A 22,357-nucleotide genomic window follows, 5' to 3' on the forward strand; every position below is an offset into this window, starting at 1 on the left:
AGTTTGGAGTAGTTGTGTTAATATTCACTCACCAAGCCACAGTAATGCGCGGGTCCAGGTAGTTGAGCTTTGATGTACCCAGAGCAATCTGTTTGTTCTCTTCTCGGTCAGTTGCCTGGACCTCCAGGTTCAGCAGCTGCTCTTCACAGCGCTTCACTGCTGCCTTCTTCCGCTCCACCACTCTGACAGGAAATACAAAGGCAGGCACGGCAGGGCCAAACAGTCAACTCTGGGAGTTACATCGGAGACACGACTTGTGACTCGGAGGACAATGTCAATTCTTCCCCCATTCTGGGCAAACAAAACATGAGCGTGTGGAAGATGTTTGGGTAAATATCTAAAAAGGAGCAGGGAAAAACACTCCTACAGTATATCAAACATTCAATGTAAAAGATTTCATCAAGGTGCTAAAGGTGAGAGAGGTACATTGTGACATATAACAACATATGACTTTGTACGGAGTCCAATGTAAGTATTTTCGCCACAAATGGATTCAATATTTGGTTAAAAAAAAAAAAAATCTCATCTGACATCCAGCGGGACCAACTGTACAACTGACTGTTCTAGACAAAAAAAGACAGACAATGTGTTTGCAGCAACGCCTTGCCACAACTAACATGATTTCAACTTCAAGATCTTACATTTCATAAATATACCCACAGCTCATTATTCACACTGAAGCAGTTTTAGCAGTCATTCAGAAGCACTTAAACCTGCAGGGTGTCGTCCTCTTGGGAAGTGCGTTGCTTGCGATTCAATCAACAAATAGGTGCTTGTGTTTCACATTTGTAAACAAAAATGTCTAATTGTTTTAATATCCACAGCTTGCTGTTGTTGTGGGGTTTTTTTGTTCCCCCCCCCCCCCTCCTTCTTCTTTTGTATTACTATGACACTTACGTCTGCAGTTTGGAGTCCGACTTGCCTTTGGCCTTGGCTTCTTTCTTGGCCTGTGTCAGCTCTGTCTTGGCCAGGGCCAGCTGTTCCTTTCTAGCATCAATCTGGGTAGAGCACATCAGTTGCATTTGGATCACTGTTTAAGTCAAAATATCACTGGGTGTGCTGTAGATGACAAAACTTTATTGTTCCTGGAATTCTGAAATGGACTTTACCAATAAACATTAAAAAAATATATGACACTATCCTTTCTCATGCAATGTGACTATGTACAGTGTCCAGTAAACCAGTAGCCCTTACCTTGACCTGAAGGTTCGCCATAGATTGTTCAAAGGTCTTTGGCGGCGACCGCTGGTGGTTACAGAGAATAGCAACTGCTCTGTTCGCTCTGTTGTAGGACAGCAGTTTCTCTGACATATTGTCAGACACTTTGGAGGGTGACAATAGTAATTTGTGTTGAAAGAAGAAAATCCAAGTGAGAACATGTATCAAACCAGAATTATGCACAAAACTTGAAAAGATCAAATCAAGCTGGCATCCATCAAGTTAATACTATGGACTCTCAATCTGCACCATCAAATCTCAAACTTCCAACACACACGACACATTTTTTTCAGTTTCATTCATTCAGATCCCTATTAGCTTCCTCTGTTCCTCCTGGGGTTCACAAAATAAACACAGCTGACACATGTCAGCCGGCATATTGTCTCTCAGCGGCAATCCAGAAATGAGAAAGTGTGACACTTTTATCTCTGAATGAAAAACGGTGGCAGAGGCAGCCAATGGGACCCTGATAAGAGGGAGGCAGAGACGCACAGCACTGGGCGCTGTGATAATGTACTCCCTGCCCTGGCTCAAAAAGCTAACTGACATCAGGGTGTCTTGAATCAAGGAAGCTTAAAATGTCTCAAGTGTGACTGTTTTATCATGGGACTCTGTGACATGAGAAAGTCGGCTAATGAGACACTGACAAGAGCTGGATTGATAATAAGCTTCAGTATTGAAGCTGCTGGTCCATGTCCAGCGGCTGAGGAATATGAGCCAGTGCTTTAAACTGCCTGTGCATTTTATGTAAGGTCGGACGGTTTAATAGTGCAGTGAGTACGTGTGACTTACTGTTTGTGAGCTCTTTCAGCTGCTGCTGCAGGGTGATGGAGGCATTGTATGTCCTGAAGACCTTCGCAGTCAGACCTGGCATCAGAGAACTCAGATGTTTGTTCAAAACTGTGGTCTGCAATTAGAAAGGAAACGGAGAGGGACGCTGCCATCGCATGAGCTTCAGTCCAAGTCAATCCTTGTTCTCTACCACTAGGTGGCACTGTGGAAATGTACAATAGCAGTGTCTGGAATATAATACAACAAATAAAACACAAAATACCATCTCTGCCTTCATTATAATCGCCATCCATTAGTGCAGGGAGATTAAAAAAGATCACAGTACTATTTCCCCTGTGACATTTCTGTAGGTATTATAACAAGTTAGACTTGTCCCAGACTGTAGTTAGATAGCAATTAGCTCCTGTCAAATGACAGCAGTTTCAACAGAGCACAGAAATGAAACAGAAGTAAGAGTATAAGGGGGCGCACACACACACTGGTGGGAAAACTAAACAAACACATGCACAAATGGTGTAAACATGAGGACTTGGAGAGGCAGGAAACACATGCATTTTAAATATAAATGAAAGCATACAGTTGCAAAAGAAAAAAAAACACTGACAAGCCAGCTGAAGAGCTCATCACTGACAAGAAGAGAAATAATTCTGATGAAGGCTACAATATTGATGTGGCTGGTTTAATCAGAGCGGGGTCATGCCCTGGCTGTTCGAGCCACAGACTTCTATCAATGTGTGTGTGTGTGTGTGTGTGTGTGTGTGTGTGTGTGTGTGTGTGTGTGTGTGTGTGTGTGTGTGTGTGTGTGTGTGTGTGTGTGTGTGTGTGTGTGTGTGTGTGTGTCCAACTGCAAGAGCTTATTATAAACACAATGAGGGAGTGTTTTAATGTGTGCTGTACGTGCTGGAACACACATTTGCTGCTGTGACTGCCTTGCTAATGAGCAACCTACCTCTGCCCCAGCAATTCTAATGAAGGAGTCTGCGAGTCTGAGGGGCAAATATGATAGCTCTCACATCTGCAACTACCCTGGCATGGTGTGTTGTGTGTGCACAAATGTGTGTGTGTGTGTGTGTGTCACCCGTGTCATCTCCAAAGACATTACTATAGCGTGGCATTACTGCGGTTCTAATTTCCTATCTCTATTACAGGATGCTAACAGGCTGGACTTTCTTATTAACATACTGCAAGCCAATTTGTGGCGATGGCAATTAATACGAGGGAGAAATATTGACTGTAGCTACTCTAAACGAGCTGTGATGATCTGCTGTTCAATTTGTGTCTTCTCTGCATCTGGTAGATGGCGGAAGGGACACAATAGAGTGGAGAGGAAAATTACGAAATACGCTAAATCGGCAGCTCATGGGGACTCTACTGTACTGCAGGGAGTAATTCAAATAATTTGACAAAGATGTAATTGGAGTGAATGTACTGAGGTTACAGTTAACCTGAAACTGAATATGATGTGTGTACTGTAGCTCTAATGATGCGGACTAAAGAGAGGAGGCTTCTAGACAAGCTTGACAAACACCTGCATTTTCAGCCCAGGTTAGACACTCGGACCTCAGCCTGGTTATATTGATGAGCACCATGTTTCTCTCTTTTCTGGGAAATGTTATTCAGCACAATGAGACACTTAACCCCCCACCCCCCCGCCTTCTTTTAAACTTCTCATTCATTATTTTATTGCGTTATTTTTTTCTTTTCAATTTTTTTTTCTTCGTTTGTTTAATTATATTTATGTGCTTTCCTCTTTTGCTCTCCAACTCCCTAAATAACAATTTTATAATCTATTCAATTACTTAAATTCTCCACCATTCTACTTTCCTTAGCCCGAACACCATCTTATTTTCTCTTACTAATTCATCGTAGCTTTTAATCACAGGTTTATAAGAATAAGTACGGGGAAGTAAGAATGCAAAATTTATACACACTTCAGATGTTTCCATGTTTTCCCTGCATCTTCCACCATCTCTCTCCATAAAGCCAGCTGAGTGCAGCTCACGCTACATTTCCACATCTTCCGCCTCAACTCAGCCTTACTGTCACTTCTCCCCTCTTTGCCCTTTCCCCACTTCCATCTCTCCTCCCTCTATTACACCTCCTACCTTTTTCTAGCCCTTGTCCACCTTCTTCCTCTTAAACACCCTTCATGTGGACCAATTGTCACTTTCCCACCGCTCCATCTACTTCTCCACACCGCTATTCCCTCCACCCTCTCGGTGTCCTGGCCTTTCCATGTGTCAATCAGGCCCGGCTTCAGCAGCCATTACCATTCCACCTCCAACACACTCTGACATTTCCTGACACACCGGAGGGCAGAGAGCAGAGGCCCAGACCATCTTCCTTCAATTGCTGTCTTTTCATCTCCCCCCTCACATCCTAGTTCTGTGTGTTATCTTTCTTTACCTACTTGTCAGTCTTAATGTACCAACATGAGACGGTCTCTCTAATTTTCCACTCCCTCCATTTCATTACACGCATTCCTCCAAGGTAGTCACTCATCTGCTGCATACGTTCCCACATACAAGCATGTGTTTCTTCAATGTACCACGAAGGAAGATATTTATCTACAATCAGAGCTCTTAATCCAAAGTCAATAGACTGTGAGCTGCTGCAGAAGTCCAATGGTTTCCACTAAAAGGAACTGCATAGTGAGATTCCTCAACAAGGACGACCTGTTAGCCTGGGTTGTTGTCTCAGAGAGACAAATAATGTGGTTTTATAAAGACTAAGAGCAGCTTTAAAAGCCCCAAATTCCCCAATGTTTGGCAAACCACGTGTACAACTGCTGCAGTCTGTGTGGCCTCCCTGCCTGCAGCTAGAGAAAGAGGTTGAAAGCATGCCATATTTTTATGTGTGGAAATTCATCTGCCCAGCATGTTCACTCTCAATTTTCCCTCACACAGTTTCATTTTTATCTGCCAGAGTCCGTCCCCTTTCTCTTTTGAAACTCTTATTCCACTTTCAGTCCCCCAGCATGCAATATTCTTCCACTCCTGTTTTCTCACTTTACCGCTTTCATCTCTCCACACCAACGGCTCACCCTCATTCAATCTCATCTTTTACACCTTCAAATATAGTCCCCGCTTTTCCTTTACTGCAGCTTTCCGTCGCCACAAAACATTTAAAACAATTTTTAATTCCATTTTTCACCAACTTTTTCAACCTTTTCCTCACATATTACATACCTCAGGGAGTTTCTCACTTTATACACAACCCAGAACCCAAATTCAGGAGCTCTTTTACAGAAAGTTAGTTTTTTTTTTTTTTTAAACTTGAGAAATTTTCACCTAAATTGAGAAATTTCATAACTAATTATTTGAATTTGACAACACACTGTAGTGCACAAGCCGGGAATATTTGACAAAAGTTTTAAAAGTTCACATCTAGGTTGGTTAGAATCACAAAGTGTAGAAAATACTGAGGGAAATATAAGCAGAGACAGTTGGTGAGCTACTCACACTAAGGCGATCAAAAAGCTCATCTCCAGGTTGCTTGTTCTCCAGGAACATTTTAAGATTCTTAAAAACCTGAAAAGATATACAAACAAATTAGATCAAGGTACTTTTACAGGAATGCATCATATTTATTACGCAGGCTAGTTTGCAACTGAGATCTGAAATAAATTGTAAAATTACACAACTTAGTGCATCATAGACATAACAATGTGGGTGTTAGGAGCCTGACCTCATTTGTCCATCTCAGAGCAGTACCAGAGAAGTGAAACTGGCACAATTACATCTGACATTTCCAATGACTCTGTGGGTTCCACTGAAGCATCCGCTCCCCAAATAAACCAGTAAGATATGCAAGATACCAATTAATAGCCACAGATGTGTTGCTAAAACGCACTGGACATTTTCACTGGCTGGATTGTGTCAATTTAGTTTCCCTTGGAAAATAAACTGTAAATGTAAAAAGTAAAGAGCCAGTGCTTTTGGGATAAAAATTTAACATTGGTATCTGTTGAAAAATCTCAGAGAAAAAGAGCTCACCTAATTGGTATTTATGATGTGTTGAAAATTAAAAAGTAATCATTTAGAAATGCATGCTCCCATGTACCCAACACAATATGTCTATTTATCTGCATGTGCACTCACACTGGGGGGTTATTTTGATGAAATTATTCCGTCTTTAAGTCTGTTTAAATTAAGTAGTGAATGCTGTAGGTACTTGTTTTTAAACAAACAAATAGATTGAGCCGTCTTCACAAGGCGTGTTAGAGAGACAAAGAAATGCAGCTCAGTGTTCATATTATCAACCTCGACTTCCTCTATTCTGCCAAGAATCACCAACAGGATTTTTTTCCCCCTTTACTGTAAATTACATATGGGACATACAATATTGGCAGTCCATAGCATGCGCTGCATGCTTCCACCTTATAATTGAATCTTTTTCTATTCATTCCCAGTAGTGCTCAATGCTCTCTGAATGCAGATATTGTGCAGAAATTGCATACGCAGTACACGCTGTATAAAATAGTCTTCAAGTATCGGATTCAAGGATTCTAAACGTCTCCAGAGGTTAGAAATATAAATTATTGTTCCATTTTATTCCAAGTGACATTTAGCAGCAATCTTACTGATTTGCTTGGGAATAGATGATGCTAAAATATGCAGGGACTAATTAATTCTAGCTAATGGGATGCTTTTGAATGCACTCATTTGAATAATTATATGTTCTGCCAAGAAACAAAACACTTTGGCTGTCAGGTGCAAACATTTCTTTTCCCATCTCTGGAATAAAAGATTTCATGGACTGACACCAGAGGACGGTTTGGACATTTACATATGCACACTTGCACAGACACATTAATATGACAGCTGTTTGACAGACTGCAGACAATTAAACACGATTTTTTTTTTCTTCTCCTTTTTCAGAGTCTCCAGACACAATTTTTCATCTATTGTGGGATTGGCTGACCAGCTCATCACAGTCTGTATTATTATTTACGAGATGGTTAATAAAAGCTGAGAAGAGTTGCTGAGTTCTGATATAGGCAGTTTGTTTAGTTAAATATTAGTATAGCCTGGTCATAGCCGGGACACTAAGAAGGTTTTATACAAAATAATATTGCAATGCAGGAAAATAAAACCAATTTGGTTTTCTATTTAAAATGACAGAGACTTGATCAGTGAATAACTTTGAACTGATTTGCGGCAAATGTCTGCATGTTTAATGGGGCAGAGACAAATTATATCAATTAGTCCACATCACTTATATTCCCACTTTCAATTCAGTGATTTGTTTTTTGGTCATTTTGCTGCAATGAAACTTTCACGTGCAACTATTCTATCTTTCCTAAGGAGAAAGCAAAGAGGCAGAGTAGCTTAAAAAAGACTAAACATAGAAAGAAGCAGTGAACCTGATCCACAAGTCATTAAGTTACAGCGTGAACTGTAAAAACGTCGGAAGTACTGGGAACATTGAAGGCATCAACAGGCTCCCTGTCATTAGTGTACACTGTGAAAGTAACCTTTAATGGCTTTGAAAAGGAGCATGTGGCTCTAAAGTGCGGTACAATGTTAGAAGAAAAATATCCTGACTTCCTGTGATGTGACATTTAGAGAACAGGGTGGAGTTTACTTAAAGGTGCATTATGGTGTTTGTGGTATGGTAGAATTCCCCCCCCATTAAGATAGAATACAAGAATGGCAGACAGGAGCAGAGTGACAGTTCAACTATTCTGACAGACAGACAAATTAAACCACCACAGCCACAGGAATCCAATCTACTACGGTGTCCTGAGGACAATTCTCAGTTCCCTCTGTGCTTCAGGCTCTGCGACTGTCGATATGCAAACAAGTGACCTTCTCTGCTGGGACGTTAGCCAAAACCCAAAGGGCAAAACCTAGTTTATTAAAATGAAAAATATTGGGTTTGTAGCACAATAAACGACACTTACACGGGTGTCTTGTACGAATGTCTCCTCCTACTGAGACTGGACAGATTTGACTTGCATACATTATGAAATTAGCTCAAAATAATTGTATTTCCAAACAACTAAAAAAAAAAAATGATTTAGGGAGAAAGTATGACTATGTGAGCCAATCGTCGTTTCTTTATTTACCTTCTTGATGACAGGGACCTTGTTGTAGTAGCGAATTGAGTCTTTACCCAGGAAATCAAATTCCACCACACACTCGTTGCCATCCAGTTGCTCATGCAGGGTGATGTGCTCAACACGGAGCGAGCAGCAACCGACTGTGTCCGCCGTCTCTCCCTCCTCTTTCTCATTACCAGCTCTCAGGGCCAGCTTTTTGGGGTGAGAAAACAGAGATTAATACAGCACCAAATCCACAAATATACACCCAGTACTTTTATCACCATCACTCCAAAATCACAGGGAAAACATGCACCAATCAAATGATCATTAAATATAGACAAATACACCATAAAGAACTGCATAGTAACCACAATAAAGCAAAATCACAATAGAAACAGTCTTTGGCACAAGACAAAAGCAATCACATACTCCATCTATCCTTCCATTCCTTGCAGACCAAGATAATTAGCTTGGGGTCACTGGAAGAAATTGGCTACATATAATCCATTTTTCTCTTTGCAAAAAAAATAATAATCTTTTACCCAGCTGTATGAGAAAAAAGAAAGAAACTATAATAACACATTGCATTGATTTCCAATATGTTCATATGGCGCTCGTTATCCGAGCAGCGTACAAAGGAGAGTCTCGAAACCGACAGCAGTTTCTTTCAAGCGCTGATGTGTAAGGATGTAAAACTGGATTGCTACATGTTTGCTTTAGAGTTTTTCCTTTTGCAATATCGTAGTATCAGACCTTGTCTATGAAGTACAGTGCCACAGCTCTCTGGCGTGAGCCCATCTGTTTAGACTTCAGATCCCGTAGGTAGCCGTTTCTGATGTCATCTACACGGGACTTCAGTTTCCGAGCAACCTCATACTTCTCCCAATCTTTCTCTCCCTGCATTCATCAGATGACAGGAAGAAGGAGGAGGAGGGGGAAGAGGGATGTAGACAAAAAAAAAAAAAAAGAAAAAAAAAAGGGAGCGCAAGATTAGCGAGAAGGGAAAACAAATGAAGAAAAAGAGACAGTGAGGAGGAAGCATAAAGACAGGGGAGGGTGGGGGGAAGGAGCAATGTAAACATAAAACAAAGAACTGAAGTGACAACATGATAACATAAAGTAATTTTCTTGAAAAAGCTTTGAAGCAAAACATTCAATATGGTAATCATGACATAAATGCAGGGTGCTACAGTATAACAAAGACGCACGACATTAACGATAAAATTCTCTCCGTCTGCTGCTGGCTCCAAAGTATATTGTGACCAAGATACAATTAAAACCACTATCAGTCAACACACACGCACATTATCGTGGAGACTAAGTGGAATAACTTAACCTTTTCCACATGAAAGATGAAAAGAAAGGAGAGGAGGAGTGAGCAAGTGAAGGAGAGAAAGGAAGAGAACGAGACGTCGCTCAAGTTTATTCGCAATTACAAAGATTTGTCTCCCAATTTTGTTTAAAAAAATACATTTACAGAAGAATTACACTTAAAATCAGCATCTTCTGTGAAGGGGTTTACATCTCTTGTCAAACACAGATAGTTTGTTTATGCCAGAATCTTAAACTTTTTTTTTCTAGGGACAACTGATTAAATAGAAACAAAACGGTCAAACTTTAATCAGTTGCAGCCTGCATGTTTTTTTTTTTTTTTTTTTTACCGTTTGCAGCAGATTGATTACCTTGAGTTTTGAGTTGGCATTGAGCATGATGTATTTAGTGAGGCCCTGGATGTTTTCACTCCAGCTGGCCAGCCATGTCACAGCGTTGTCATGGCGAACTTCTTTCCAGTGGTGACCAGCAGGCGGCACAGGGACACGGGAGTCTCTACCAGAGGAAAAGACAAGTCAAGAAGGTATGTATAAAAGCAGTCACAGTACAGGTCATATATATGCTGGAGCATCTGTCAGAAGTTCAAAACGTTTTAGCCCTACATTCCAAGCGAACGCATGTAAACTTCTAGTGCAGAAATATAAAACTAGACTGTAAGACTAAACAAGCGTACTGCTTTAATATACCATATTTCAGTAACTGACAAATCTCATCTCTGTAAACCCAAGAGATTTGCTCTTAGCAGCTACAGTGATCCGAGTTTTCGTGAATCCTACTTGACTATGTGTCACAATCCTCTCTTACGCGCTGCAGTTGATGGTGACATCCTCTGGCTGGATCCTCTTTTTCAGCATCCCTTGTTTGGGATGCTCACCTCGACCTCGGAACAGCCCTGGAGGCTCAATCTTAAAGTTGCCAATGCGTTCTTTGTGGTGGTCCAGCAGACAGTAGCCAAATTCAGTGACTAGCTTCTCGTTGGCGTCTTTCAAAACCTACGACAGGAATTCATTTCAAAAATTCAGTTGTGCAGAACCTCGGACCTCCTTCAGACAGTAACAGAAAAAAATAATACTTGTACATACTGAAAACAACATCATTCAAAAGCACTGAAGAGAGGAGTCTGAGCTTCACCTGTTTGTCCTCCTTGCTCATTTGTTTCCTGGCCTCCACCTTGTCGTTATGCATGGCATGAATTTTTCCAAAGTCACACTTGTCAAGATCTTTAATCAGTGACCTCTCCTCGACCGTCATTTCCTAAACAGGAACAATGTGTTACACTCAAGTGAGGTCTCATTCAGAGTTTTTCCATCTTTTTTAAATTAAAATAAGCATAACAAAATGGGATATCTTCTAGTGATAAAACAATTAGCTAACCAGAAAAAGAATCAGTAGCAAAATAACATACAATATATTTACTGTAATGAAAATAGGTGTTCACTGCTACCGAACTATTGTGAAAGGACAGTATTTTCGTCTTTGAATAAATGCATCAATGACAATGGCAATAATATACATATTTATATCCAGAGTTAAGTAGCAACAGTCCTTAAAGGCTTCCAGTTCGAGAGGAGTAATTTAAACTTAAATTTACAATACTGATGACAAACGTATGGACAGCACTTCTTTCGACCCGAGTAAATAACTTGAAGTGAAGGAAGAAACAGACCTTTGTCTGCGCTATCTGCACAATACTGCATTATTACATTTACTGGGAGCTATGAAAATAGAGTAAAGAATCTTTGTTTGTTCAAAAATCAAATTCAAGTAATAACATATGACAGACATTGAAGTGCGTAGGGCTGGCCCCGTCAGTCCATCCAAAAACAAAGAGGCGTTGTTATGAAAGGCCAAAGTACAGACCGCTTCCTCCTAAAGACCTGTTCACACATACAGATTCAACACCAGGTGTGAGGGACAACCAGGTGCGAACCAATCGCAATTATCCTGATTCCAGCAGATACGAGAGCAGAGTTGTTACGACACCACTCCACAACACAGAGTTTGAAACAGGATGGAGAAAAAGCCGATTATCGCCGTCCCGTTTCCCAATTCTCTACAACTTGTCAAGTACTGCGAGGTCAGAAAAGCACAGCAGATGCGTCACAAAGCAACTACTTAGCTGGAGCACACTATATGAACTGCTGCACATGTTCAACGACACAACACTCTCAGAAGAGCTGCTGCAAACTGCTTTGTATCTGGATGTGTGAAGAAGGCCTCTACCACGTGAGCTAAACAAACAGACGGAAAACAGCCACAACGCAGCTTCAACTTCAACCTTCTAAAGTTATCGTCACCGACTCAAAAAGTGAGCGACTCGGTAGCGGCTCTCAAACGTTTCTGGTGCTAAAATATTATGATGAGCCTTTTGCTGCCTGGAAGAAAATATAACACTGCACGAAGTCGAGGCCAACATTTCCGAGACTATCTGCCCGTGTCGAGCAGCAATTTCTTATTTTTTAGGTCATATTGGTCTTGACCAGCCGAACGTAACCGTAAATAATGAACAGTTTTTTTTTTTTTTATGTGTTCAGTATCTTGATCATGACATTATTACCCATTGCTACGACACTGTTAAATAAAAACAACAGTAAAAGCAATAGACATATAAAAGCTTAGATCATAATATAATAAACATTGTAAATGGATAAGTATTTAAAAAGAAATACAAAAGCATCCATCCTGAAGACAAGCATTAAGAATAAAGAAAATGACGCTCATCCATCAGGCTTTTCAGAGCACGATTGTTGTAGTTTTGTTATCGATGGTCATAGTAGATGATAAACACACAAACACACACACTGACAGTGTGGACACGAAGTCAGCCGGCGCGTCTAAGCATGAGTGACAACCGACAGTGGGCGGGCACTGAGGGCAGTGGAGCGAGGACGAGGTTTTTCCGGCTATAATAAAACAGTTTAATTGGATTTGTTCGTATGCAGGAGAGCTAGTTGTCTGGATTAGCATATCAATGCCTTCACATAAATCGTATTTTCAAGTGCATTGAGCACTAAGCAGCGCAAAATTAATTCTGCATGATATGCCTTGGGGCTTGGCACGGTGTTTTCTCCACAGAGGACACCCTGACAGACACCAGCGAGCATGTACCAGTCACACTCAAGCCTGTATTTACACACACAAATTCTACTATTTACTACTACAACACACACACACACACACACACACACACACACACACACACACACACACACACACACACACACACACACACACACACACACACACACACACACACACACACACACACACACACACACACACACAGCCGGAATACAGACAACTAATACTATCCTTGGTTGTGTTGTTGAGACAAAGTTTCTGCAGCTAAAATTAAAGAAGAACATGAATCCACTGCTTCTTGTTCTGAGGGTTGCGGTCGCTGGCTTTTGGGCGAAAGGGGGGGATAAATCTGAGGCAGTTACAAGGCCGACATATAAACTGCTTTCACAAAATGTGCCGCGACCATGAACCTTTCTGGACACTACCAGGAAGAGCTGTATGTTAGGATGCAAATGTCTGAATCGGTTGTACGAGACATTAGACGGACTTTACGCTGCAGGGTCCCTCGTACAACGTCTGCGTAGTAGCCAATGAGCAGGTCACTGTCCGGAGAGTTCACAACATGCAAGGGAGCATGTTGACAACGTTTCTGTCCGCTCGTTCTACCCAGGTGACACCATTCACCCACACAGACAGGAGTATTTTCTGGCCGGTGATCTTTTGTCGTGTGCTACACGTGACCAACACAACAACCAATCATACTCGCAATCACACCGGGAGGCCAAATAACTTGCGTGACGCTTTTTGGCTTTACCTTCCTCCAATCCTTCATGAAGTTTTGGCGGAACACCTTCTTGGTTGTGTACTCATGGGCCAACATCTGGGCAAAGAACAGCGCCACTTCCTCTGCTGCCAGGCTCAGCTTCACCTTCTTACCTGCACACAAACAGAAACGGGTCACTTCTGTGTGACGTTCAATCAACTGGGTTAGAGAATGCTTTATTTTATTACCGTCAATACTTTCTTGCTGAACAAGCTCTGCTGTTCACTAACACACACAATTGTTTAGAAGCTCAGAGTTCAATCAAAATCCAACATGCTTTACCACCCACCACCGCTCCTCGAGAGGGCTGTCAGGCTAATCCATGAGTTTATGGAGGTAGGTGCACAGACAAGGACAGAGATCTACATTCAAGCCCACTACTAGGAGTGAGCTACAAAAACAAGAACATGCACGTACAGGAATTAACAGATCAAACCAACTCCCCATAGGACACCATTGTGGGTAGACTGCTAAACGAAGCAAAAACAATTACAGTCATCAATCAGCGTTTGTCCCGATACACGTCTGGCATCCTAAAGATCCAACTTTGTGTGGGTAAGTCTTTTGTGTTTTAGCAAGTGAGTTTAAGGCATGCACACAAGCGTTCTTACATTCACTTCAAAGAGTTCTTATTATATATACAACTTCGTCCACTGTTTGTCCTCCTTAGAGTTCCCACCCTGCCTAGTTTTAATTTCAACGATTAGGAAAGATTGTGAATCTACATTACAGTATATCAGAACAAACTTAAAGCATCTCTAAAAGTGTCTTGTGACCTAGCCTGTAACAGCCGAGTGTTGTTGAAGAAGTTAAGATGGATTGAAATGATGTCAGTGAAAGAAAAAAAAAAAAAAAGCCATGAAAATGATAACTACCAATTTCTCCTTGAACGTCAAACTGACCTGAGGACGCTTCATTCTATTTTTAGGGTCAACTGTCCTACTAAAAATGCCTCCTTTTCTACAAAACTAGGCCAGAAGGGACTTGATGCCTCTGCAGAACAGAGTGGCGCTTCATGTTCTGGGATTAAATGGGATGGATCTGTTGATTTTATTGCTCACTGGGAACGACCAGCATGAAGAGCTCAGACTTGAAAAGTCAATATTGTCTTTTAAAAAGGCTTCGGAAGAAATGTCTTCTTTTTGACAGGCTTTCTCAAAATGTAACATTATTTACTATGAAATACTTCAGCTACATTATTTTATTGGACACACTGAAGAAACGGGCAGGGCCGTCTAAATTTGGTCCAACTTATTTTTCACAAGCTACTTCATCCAAACACTTCATTTAAAACTATAAAGTTGACAAATTCAAATTAGACTGATTAACAAAGATTTAGTCCCATGCAAAAATATATTTGTTTGTGTATTCTTGTACGCTGAATCCAACTACATTTTTTAGAATTAATTTGTTAGTCAGTGTTTTCTTTTTGTTACAGTCAACACACACGCATTCAAAACCTTGCCTGCCAGAAAAATTCTAAGTCAGCATTAAAAGTACTTTAAGGTGGTACTATCTTAGCCTGGCATACCCAAATTTATATTACAGCAGTAAACAAGCTGTGAGCATTAGTCTGGCAGAGTTTTTGATTGTATGGATGAAAGTTGAACTGAAAAAGGTTAAAGGTCAGAACATAATACTTTAAACATAACAATTTTAAACAGCAAAACACTTTTTTTTTTAACAACTTTAAACATAATCATTTACAGTCAAGTGTGAAATTTTGATATACACTTAGACTGTGAGTCAGCTATTCAATTTAAAATAAAATAATGGATACTAAATAAAGCATCAGCTTTAATTTGACTCCATTTGCATCATTGGAAAGGTTCAAAGGTTATTTGACACTTGGCTATTAAATGTTTCTCTGACGGCCGATACCGTTTAGATTAAGGCGAAGTTATCTGTCAGTATGAGAGGTAAAGAGGTGACCATGCAAGCAAAAACGATACTAAAGAGGCTGTGATGGCTTGGACATGTATGGCTGATGACTGGACTGTTTTTATGCTCAGTAATAATCCCAAGAACTCGGGTCCAAAAGTAAACTGGTCTCAACAGTACCTGAGAGGTACCAACAATTGTATAAAACAAATTGTATCAAAAAGTGTGTAAAACCCTTTCAATCCTGCTTCAATCACCCTTTCTAACATACTCTACCTCCATGCACAACTGACCATTATAGTAGAAGTTGACATTGTTTGGTAAAGGCTGGTATTCAGGCGGGAAGTACGGTCCATTGTGTTGTAAAAACTTCCATTTCACCCCTTTTTCATACTTCTCTTCCTCCCACCTGACAAAAACAAAGCGAGATGATTTCAGGAAAGTGAAAATGTCAGCTCTGTTGTTTACACACGCAGTAATTTGTCTTTGACTCTGTGTGTGTGTGTGTGTGTGTGTGTGTGTGTGTGTGTGTGTGTGTGTGTGTGTGTGTGTGTGTGTGTGTGTGTGTGTGTGTGTGTGTGTCCAGGTCATCACAGGATGAATAAAAGCAGCATTTCCAAACCATCTCCAGCGATTCCTCTCCTCCTCTTCCTTCATTTTGATCTTTAACTGCTTTGCTTCCTCAATCGCCTCCTTTGTCTTTTTCGGCTTTTTTGTGACCGGATGCTCTTCTTCCTCTTTTTTTACTGTCTGTGTAAAGAAAAATTCAAACATTTCCATTGTGAACTGCATTTCTAAGAATCAACCTTACAATTATTGATGGAGACAGACGTTTACCTCTTTTGTTGTCTTCTTTGACCGTTTTTTCTGATGCTCTCTGTCACTTTCTTCTTTGTGAGCATGTTTCTCATCATTTTTCTTGAAGCTGCAGGTATACAGAGGCGGACAGAATAGTAATAGCTTACAAAATATGGAGAGAATTAAGGTTGGAAGTTCATTGACTACCTGAGACACCTTGTCAGACTTACGTAGGTGAAGTAGTGGCATGTGAAGGGCTTTCAATGGACTCATCTGTAATTCTTTTCCTTTTCATCCCTTGCGTCTTTATCTTTGTAGTGAAGTCGTCATCCTGTGGGTCTTGCTTCACAGACTCACTTAACCACAAAAAAAAAAGAGGGGAGGGGGGGTCATTTCCCCCCAAATCGCAGGTCTATGCTCTTTGTAGTCTCACTGAAATATGCATTTCAGCTAAAACATGAGCTCAGTTATTCAAATTTACTTGCAAAACTCCACTCTAAAGCTTGTAGTAAAAACTAACAGGCAACTTTAAAAAAAAAAAAAAATCCAATTTTATAAGTTATAATTTCAGTTTCAATTTGTTTGACCCCACTGGGACATTATTTCAATATTGTAGCACTTGGACAAACACATTTCTAAACTCTTATTAAGGGTTGTGTATTTTCTTAATTTCTAATGCGACTTGAGCTGGTGATTTTGAATTAGCCCGTACTTAAAAAGATAATAAAAAGGCAGAATACCAGCTTAATGGCTTTTTTCATTGCCACCTGCTGTTCTGCTGGCCACAGAGTCAGGGTAAAATTACCCTTCCATGTGGAATAGACAAAAAAAAGAAACCTCAAGCAGACCATAATGACTCACTGACCACAAGAAATCACACATGATTGTGGTAATTAAGTAACATTATCAAAACAGTAATGATAATCATATAATTACGGCAGTTAGAAATGAAAAAAAAAAAAATTACTGCAAGCTTGGTTTTCCCTACGAAGTGAAGAATTGATAGGTGGGGAAATGGCCGAAATTAAGAAATCAACAAATTAGAGTCACCGCTGCTCATAAATAAGTGTTCTCCTTTCCTTCACATAATCTTTATTAAGGGCGTAAATGGGGAAAATGTAAAGCACTGTAGCACATAATTGTCAAATGGGCTTACTGAATCCAAATTACAAGCCACTATGATAGCAACTACACATTTAAGAGGCTAATGCACTGTCTCTGCACTTCTACACAACGACCCCTGATGGCTTCAGATCGAGGGTAATGAGCCTCCACACCGGTTCTCCGGTGTAGGACTCCATCTGGTCTTTCCTGCACATGTCGTATGAGCTCAGGCATAAAACAAAGATGATGAGACCTTTGTTTTACAGCTGAAGAAAAAAAAAACGTTTAGACTCCGATGGATTAAAACAAGACACAAACTTACTGAAACCATCCTATTTTACATCTTCAAATATGAAAGAAGAGGAATCGAATATGGTTTCACAGTAAAGCTTGTTTTTGACTCTTTCCATTCATCTAGAAAGTTGTATACAAGTACCTAAACCTTACACTTTTTTTCTATCAACTGCTCACAGGAAAACAACCATCTTCATTGTGACATGTTAACAAAAGTACAAATCCTGTTTTTACTTTCTCACAAAACTACTATTGTACTTTTATTTGACAGTATGTACAAGAAAATATGGGCCAAACACAGCCGCATTTGCTTAATTAGTGACAACAGGTAGAAGGCTTTGCATACGACTTGGAGGGATTTTTAATTTGACAAGTAAATGCAGAGACCTCGATGCCAGCCTGCAGGTGTCGCAGTGTCACAATCACGTCCATTCCAACGGGAATTACTGACACATCAATGTTCCTAATCTTTGCGGGAGGCAAATGTCTTGTGAGTCCAGGCTCCTTTTAATTTCGCTGAAAATATCATTCGTAGGAAAGGCCTTTCTTCAACTCTCTCTTTGTAGTCTTTGTAAGAAACTTTGCCAATGTAAGTGTGTACTGATGCCAAGCTGTTCTGTTCAACTGCTCACTGTGAAGAGAAAAAAAAATGAGCGCTGGTGGAAATGGTCACAGATTTTTTTTTTTTGCTATACTGCACCGCTGAGAAAAATCCATAACCAGTTTTACGAAGGAGGGTGGGTCACTGCGTCCATTGACATTTACGGTCTGTGGTTCTAATAGCCTTATGTTTCCTCACTAACTCTACTGCGAGGCCTAAAACTTTCCTTCCTGCATGAAACCCACTCAACTAGCACAGTTACGACCTGAGTCTTTCTGGAGGGGAAAAAAAAAAAAAACCTTAAGGGAAACATTAAAGGCCAAAATTTTGCCAAATAATTTTTCCAACTGACATCTCCTTTGAAATGTCAATCATAACATCGGGTTGGGCTAAATCCACTTCTGGGAAATGAGCCATTAACAACTCTATAGAAACACTGCTGCGAGACAGATTTGACACAGCAGGTCTTCGGCCACAGTCTGCCATCCTGGCAACACCCTGCAGCGCAACCAACTACTCAAAACATGCATTCTCATTTATTACTGTCCTGACAAGCCACAAATATGTCTCTTCTGTGCAGAGTGAAATTAATTTTCCATGAGACATTGTATAAAATGGGAAGGCTTCTGTCCAGACCCCTTGAACATCAAAACACAAAGATTAATTTCCACCACCTCAGGAGGAAGAAAGAAAGAAGGGGGGGGGGAATAAGATTTCTGGCACAGTTGCACCCTCGTAGCTTGTCAGCTTATCATCTTAGCTTTAATAGTATACCAGCTCATGGCATTAGGGCTTCATCCCTACCTGGCACTGCCGGCAGACTCAAGATTTTCTGTCTTGGGTGTCTTGACCTAAGAGGAGCACATGTATTAAAGCGCCGCCCAGCATACTTGCAGTGCAAAGACAGCAACACAGCTGGCCAATGACAGCAACACACGAACAGAAAAATCCATACAAATGCAAGTGTTAGATTGTACTCTAAATAAGCATCCAGTGAGCAAATCTAAACTTCTGCACAGAAATGTAATTTATTAAGGAAAGGGAAAAAAAAAAAAGTGGTCATTGTATTCAGAAATCAACAGAGACAAAACAAGTTAAAATTTTGATAAAAAAAAAATTAAAAAAAATCTATCAGGCAAAAACGCTATTTGATGATTTGTTGCTTTTTACAGTATGATATCACTGTAAATTGGAGTGCCGGTAAGAAAAAAAAAATAATTGAAGATGCCAAAATAATGATTGTTTTAATAATCAACAGATGTACCTATTAAAACAACAAAAAAAACACTATGTACAGCTCCAAGCGTAGCCTGATGCTATAGATTTAAAACAATGTAATCAAAACACTGCTCTAACATAATTGCTTCCAGTGGGAGAGGCATTTGTATGCATGAGAACAAACTTGAACAATGTTGTGGGATTCAAATAGCACGGAGGTTACCCAGGAGGAAAAGCTGCTGCACAGACTGTATCAATGACAGCCTGAGCTCGGGTCACTGGGTAACAGCAACTGGAATATTCAGCCTGGTATTTGGCATGCTAATTCAAGACGGGGTGAGAGTTTCACATGGACCCACATGATCATCGCAATCCCTTCCCTGGTCGAGATGACACAGAATTTCCATTGAGTCAGAGAGATAAATTAGGGTCAGACTAAATAGAGGACAGCCGGTTAAATTTGAGCCACCGCTAACCCCGTGCAAGATAGAACAGAGGAGAAGGAGTAATGTACCTTCTTATGAGACTTTCTATTGCTGGTTTTCTCTCGAGATTTAGTTGGCTTCGCGCTGTTCATCACGATGTCAAGATAGGACCGGCACGACCGCGAGAAGAGGAGAAAAGGCTCGTTAGTGATAAAGCATCAGTAACATACAAGCACTTAGAGAAATAATGTAGAACTGCAAGAAGAAATCCACTTTCCCTTCTGCTTTTAAACGGGCCGCCAACAGACAGTTTGAGCTGCACTCGTAGCAAGTGGAGGCTTAAAGGCACATTAGGCTGACGTTAAGACTCGCGTCTCTGTCTGGTTAGGATCATTCTAATCAGACAAAGCGGAAAAAATGTCACCGATCAGACGACCAGTGTCTCAGGAGAGCTCTGCACATGTTTCTTTTCAGTTCGACCTTTCCAACCTTCAGGGCCGGATGTGAAACGAAACTGAGCAGCAATTACTCCCCCAGCTACATCTTTTTTCTTTTTAAATTTTGAAATCCCAATCTTGACTCAGGCAATACGATAGTTAAAGTGGGATGCACTTACTCGGGGGGGGGGGGGGGGGATTAGTTTCACGAGTGTTGTAGCTGAGGAGGAGAATAAGTTTATCTTCAATCAGTAATTCAGTCGGTGTGCCATGAAATAACACCAGGCTGTGTCGCAGAAAGCTGCCTGCTCCGCTGCCAGTGGCGCTTACAGGTGTCTATTCATCTCATGGCTCTCATCAATTACACAAGCCGATGACAGATCACTCCGCATTCATTTGTCTGCTCACACATGCACGGTAATAAACGCATCGGATATCAAAGTAAATGAATTTATTCATACGAAAACGGGAGTGCCGGCGGGGCTCGGCGAAATGAACGCACTCAGTGCCACCAGCTCAACACACGCTTGAGTCTTGACAGTCAGTGGACACTCTCCTGCTGCCACACGGCTCATATCGTTGACTAACACTGCAAGTGCGTTATATTGTATATTGGGTTTATTCAAATAAATGTGTCTCCGCATTTGATCCATGAAAGTGACTTGATAATAGTACCCCCCCCCCACCCCACCCCACCCCTAATGTCTTATGATGGAGTAATGATGAAGCTCTGGCTAAACTGTGCCTGGCAGCGAATCTTTTTGTTTTGTTTTGTTTTGTTTTGTTGTTTTTCTAAACCCATCTTTCTTCCCATCGGTCCCCACAGCATTCACCCGGCGGTGCAGTCCCCGGCATCTGCGCCTTCACTGTCGCTCCGCCTTTTCAGTTTGGTCGATTTGCGCTTCGCTTTCTCGTCGCGTTTGGCGTCCTTCTGCCTCCTCATCTCTCACAGGTACCCTCGGCAGAAGAAAAGGTGAACAAACACGTTTACAGTGGGGCAAAACAACAACAACAACAACAACAACAACAAAAAGTTCACATTTGATTGTGTCTGCGCCTGAAAAAAAAAAAAAAAAAAAAAAACAACCTCGGCCTTTGAAGTCGTTAGCCAATTAGCTAGCAAACGGAAGCTAACGCAGGCACATTTAAAAACAACAACAACAAACAAAAAAACAACAACGTACAGTTTAGCTAGTTTATGGTAAATATGTCAAAGTAAATTAAAAAAAAAAAAAAAGTACATTACACATTATAAATCGACCGGTAACTCACCACTTGTAATATCCGTAAATGAGGGGGGGAAAAAATAAAAAAAATGCAAACTTTTCAGGCGCCCGGTGATGGACAGACCATAATGTCGGCTGGTCCCTGCTGGCATTGCGCTACGGTGACGTCAGTTCCAGCTGAATGCTGATTGGGCGAAGAGGTTCCTCTTTGGTAGGTTGGGTGGCGTTACGGCCAAATGACGTGACCCGTTTAATTCCGTACCTGTCCGGGCGGGGAGGCAAAAATGCATTTCCTCTTGGAGTTAAAACCTCGACTTTAAGAGGATTAGAGATGAGAGATTCGAGATTTGAACTCAGAAAACGTGAAAGGATGAAATAAGAGCAATATACTGTGTTTTGGGCATCGTTATAAATTAGTCCATGAAGCCTGTTGACATGGTAATGTTGTGGTAGGGTAAAGATTACAAGTCGAAATTTAAAAAGCTACAAGGGGTTTTAGACAAAATTTGCTGATTGGCAAACTTATTTTGTTTTTGACTGAGCAGTATTATTATCTCATAAATAAAATGATAATGATGTAGGCTACATTACTCTGCTAAATTCTGTGTCCGAATAACGGATTCTGAAATAGTTGCACCTTAGAGGCTTTAAGCGAGCAAGGGTCAAGAAACACTTGACTTTAGTAATTGCCTGGCTGCTGATTAAACTCTTGACACAAGTTTAGTTCACTCCAGTTATTTGGTTTGCCATGTGGTAGTGTCATCTTGTCCCCTCTTCAGGTCCATAGTATTTATTTTCACTTCCTCTGCCATTTGTACAGGGGATTGCATTTTACAACCCAATCACTATTCTAATCTTTGATGCAATAATTGATCTCAGTCAGCCCACTTTATTCCAGCACAGGAGAAATAGCACAGTATACTGCTCAAAATACCTGAAAATGTCGTATCAAAGTAGAAACTAATGTGTCTTTGACGGACTATGATGAGACTGAAACTTTAAATAGTATCCATGTCAAGGCTGGGTTTCAATCTAAAGTTGTACAGCGTTAGGATAGTAGCAGCTGGAGGTTATAAAATGTAATCAATAATTGCCTACTGCTGGTTCAAAAACCTTTGTGATATGAAAAAGTTTTTACTGT

General features: G+C 40.7%; 1 protein-coding gene across 1 annotated transcript; it reads right to left on the reverse strand.

The window, feature by feature from the left end:
• Positions 1–860: 860 nt before the first annotated feature.
• On the reverse strand, positions 861–15,832 carry LOC138624811 (DNA topoisomerase 1). Its single transcript, XM_069705346.1, has 12 exons — positions 15,736–15,832; positions 15,407–15,522; positions 13,224–13,345; positions 10,520–10,642; positions 10,193–10,380; positions 9,739–9,883; positions 8,810–8,953; positions 8,081–8,266; positions 5,472–5,540; positions 2,011–2,125; positions 1,195–1,322; positions 861–998 (listed from the first exon to the last, which is right to left on the reverse strand). Exons 1-12 carry the CDS (start codon positions 15,768–15,770, stop codon positions 894–896), a joined length of 1,476 nt encoding a protein of 491 aa, XP_069561447.1. The 5' UTR covers positions 15,771–15,832; the 3' UTR covers positions 861–893.
• Positions 15,833–22,357: the final 6,525 nt, after the last annotated feature.

This window comes from Brachyistius frenatus, unplaced genomic scaffold, assembly GCF_029030835.1.
Source record: "Brachyistius frenatus isolate BFR_SWC_R1_liver_20210118 unplaced genomic scaffold, ASM2903083v1 Contig_55, whole genome shotgun sequence".
Classification (NCBI taxonomy): Eukaryota; Metazoa; Chordata; class Actinopteri; family Embiotocidae; genus Brachyistius; species Brachyistius frenatus.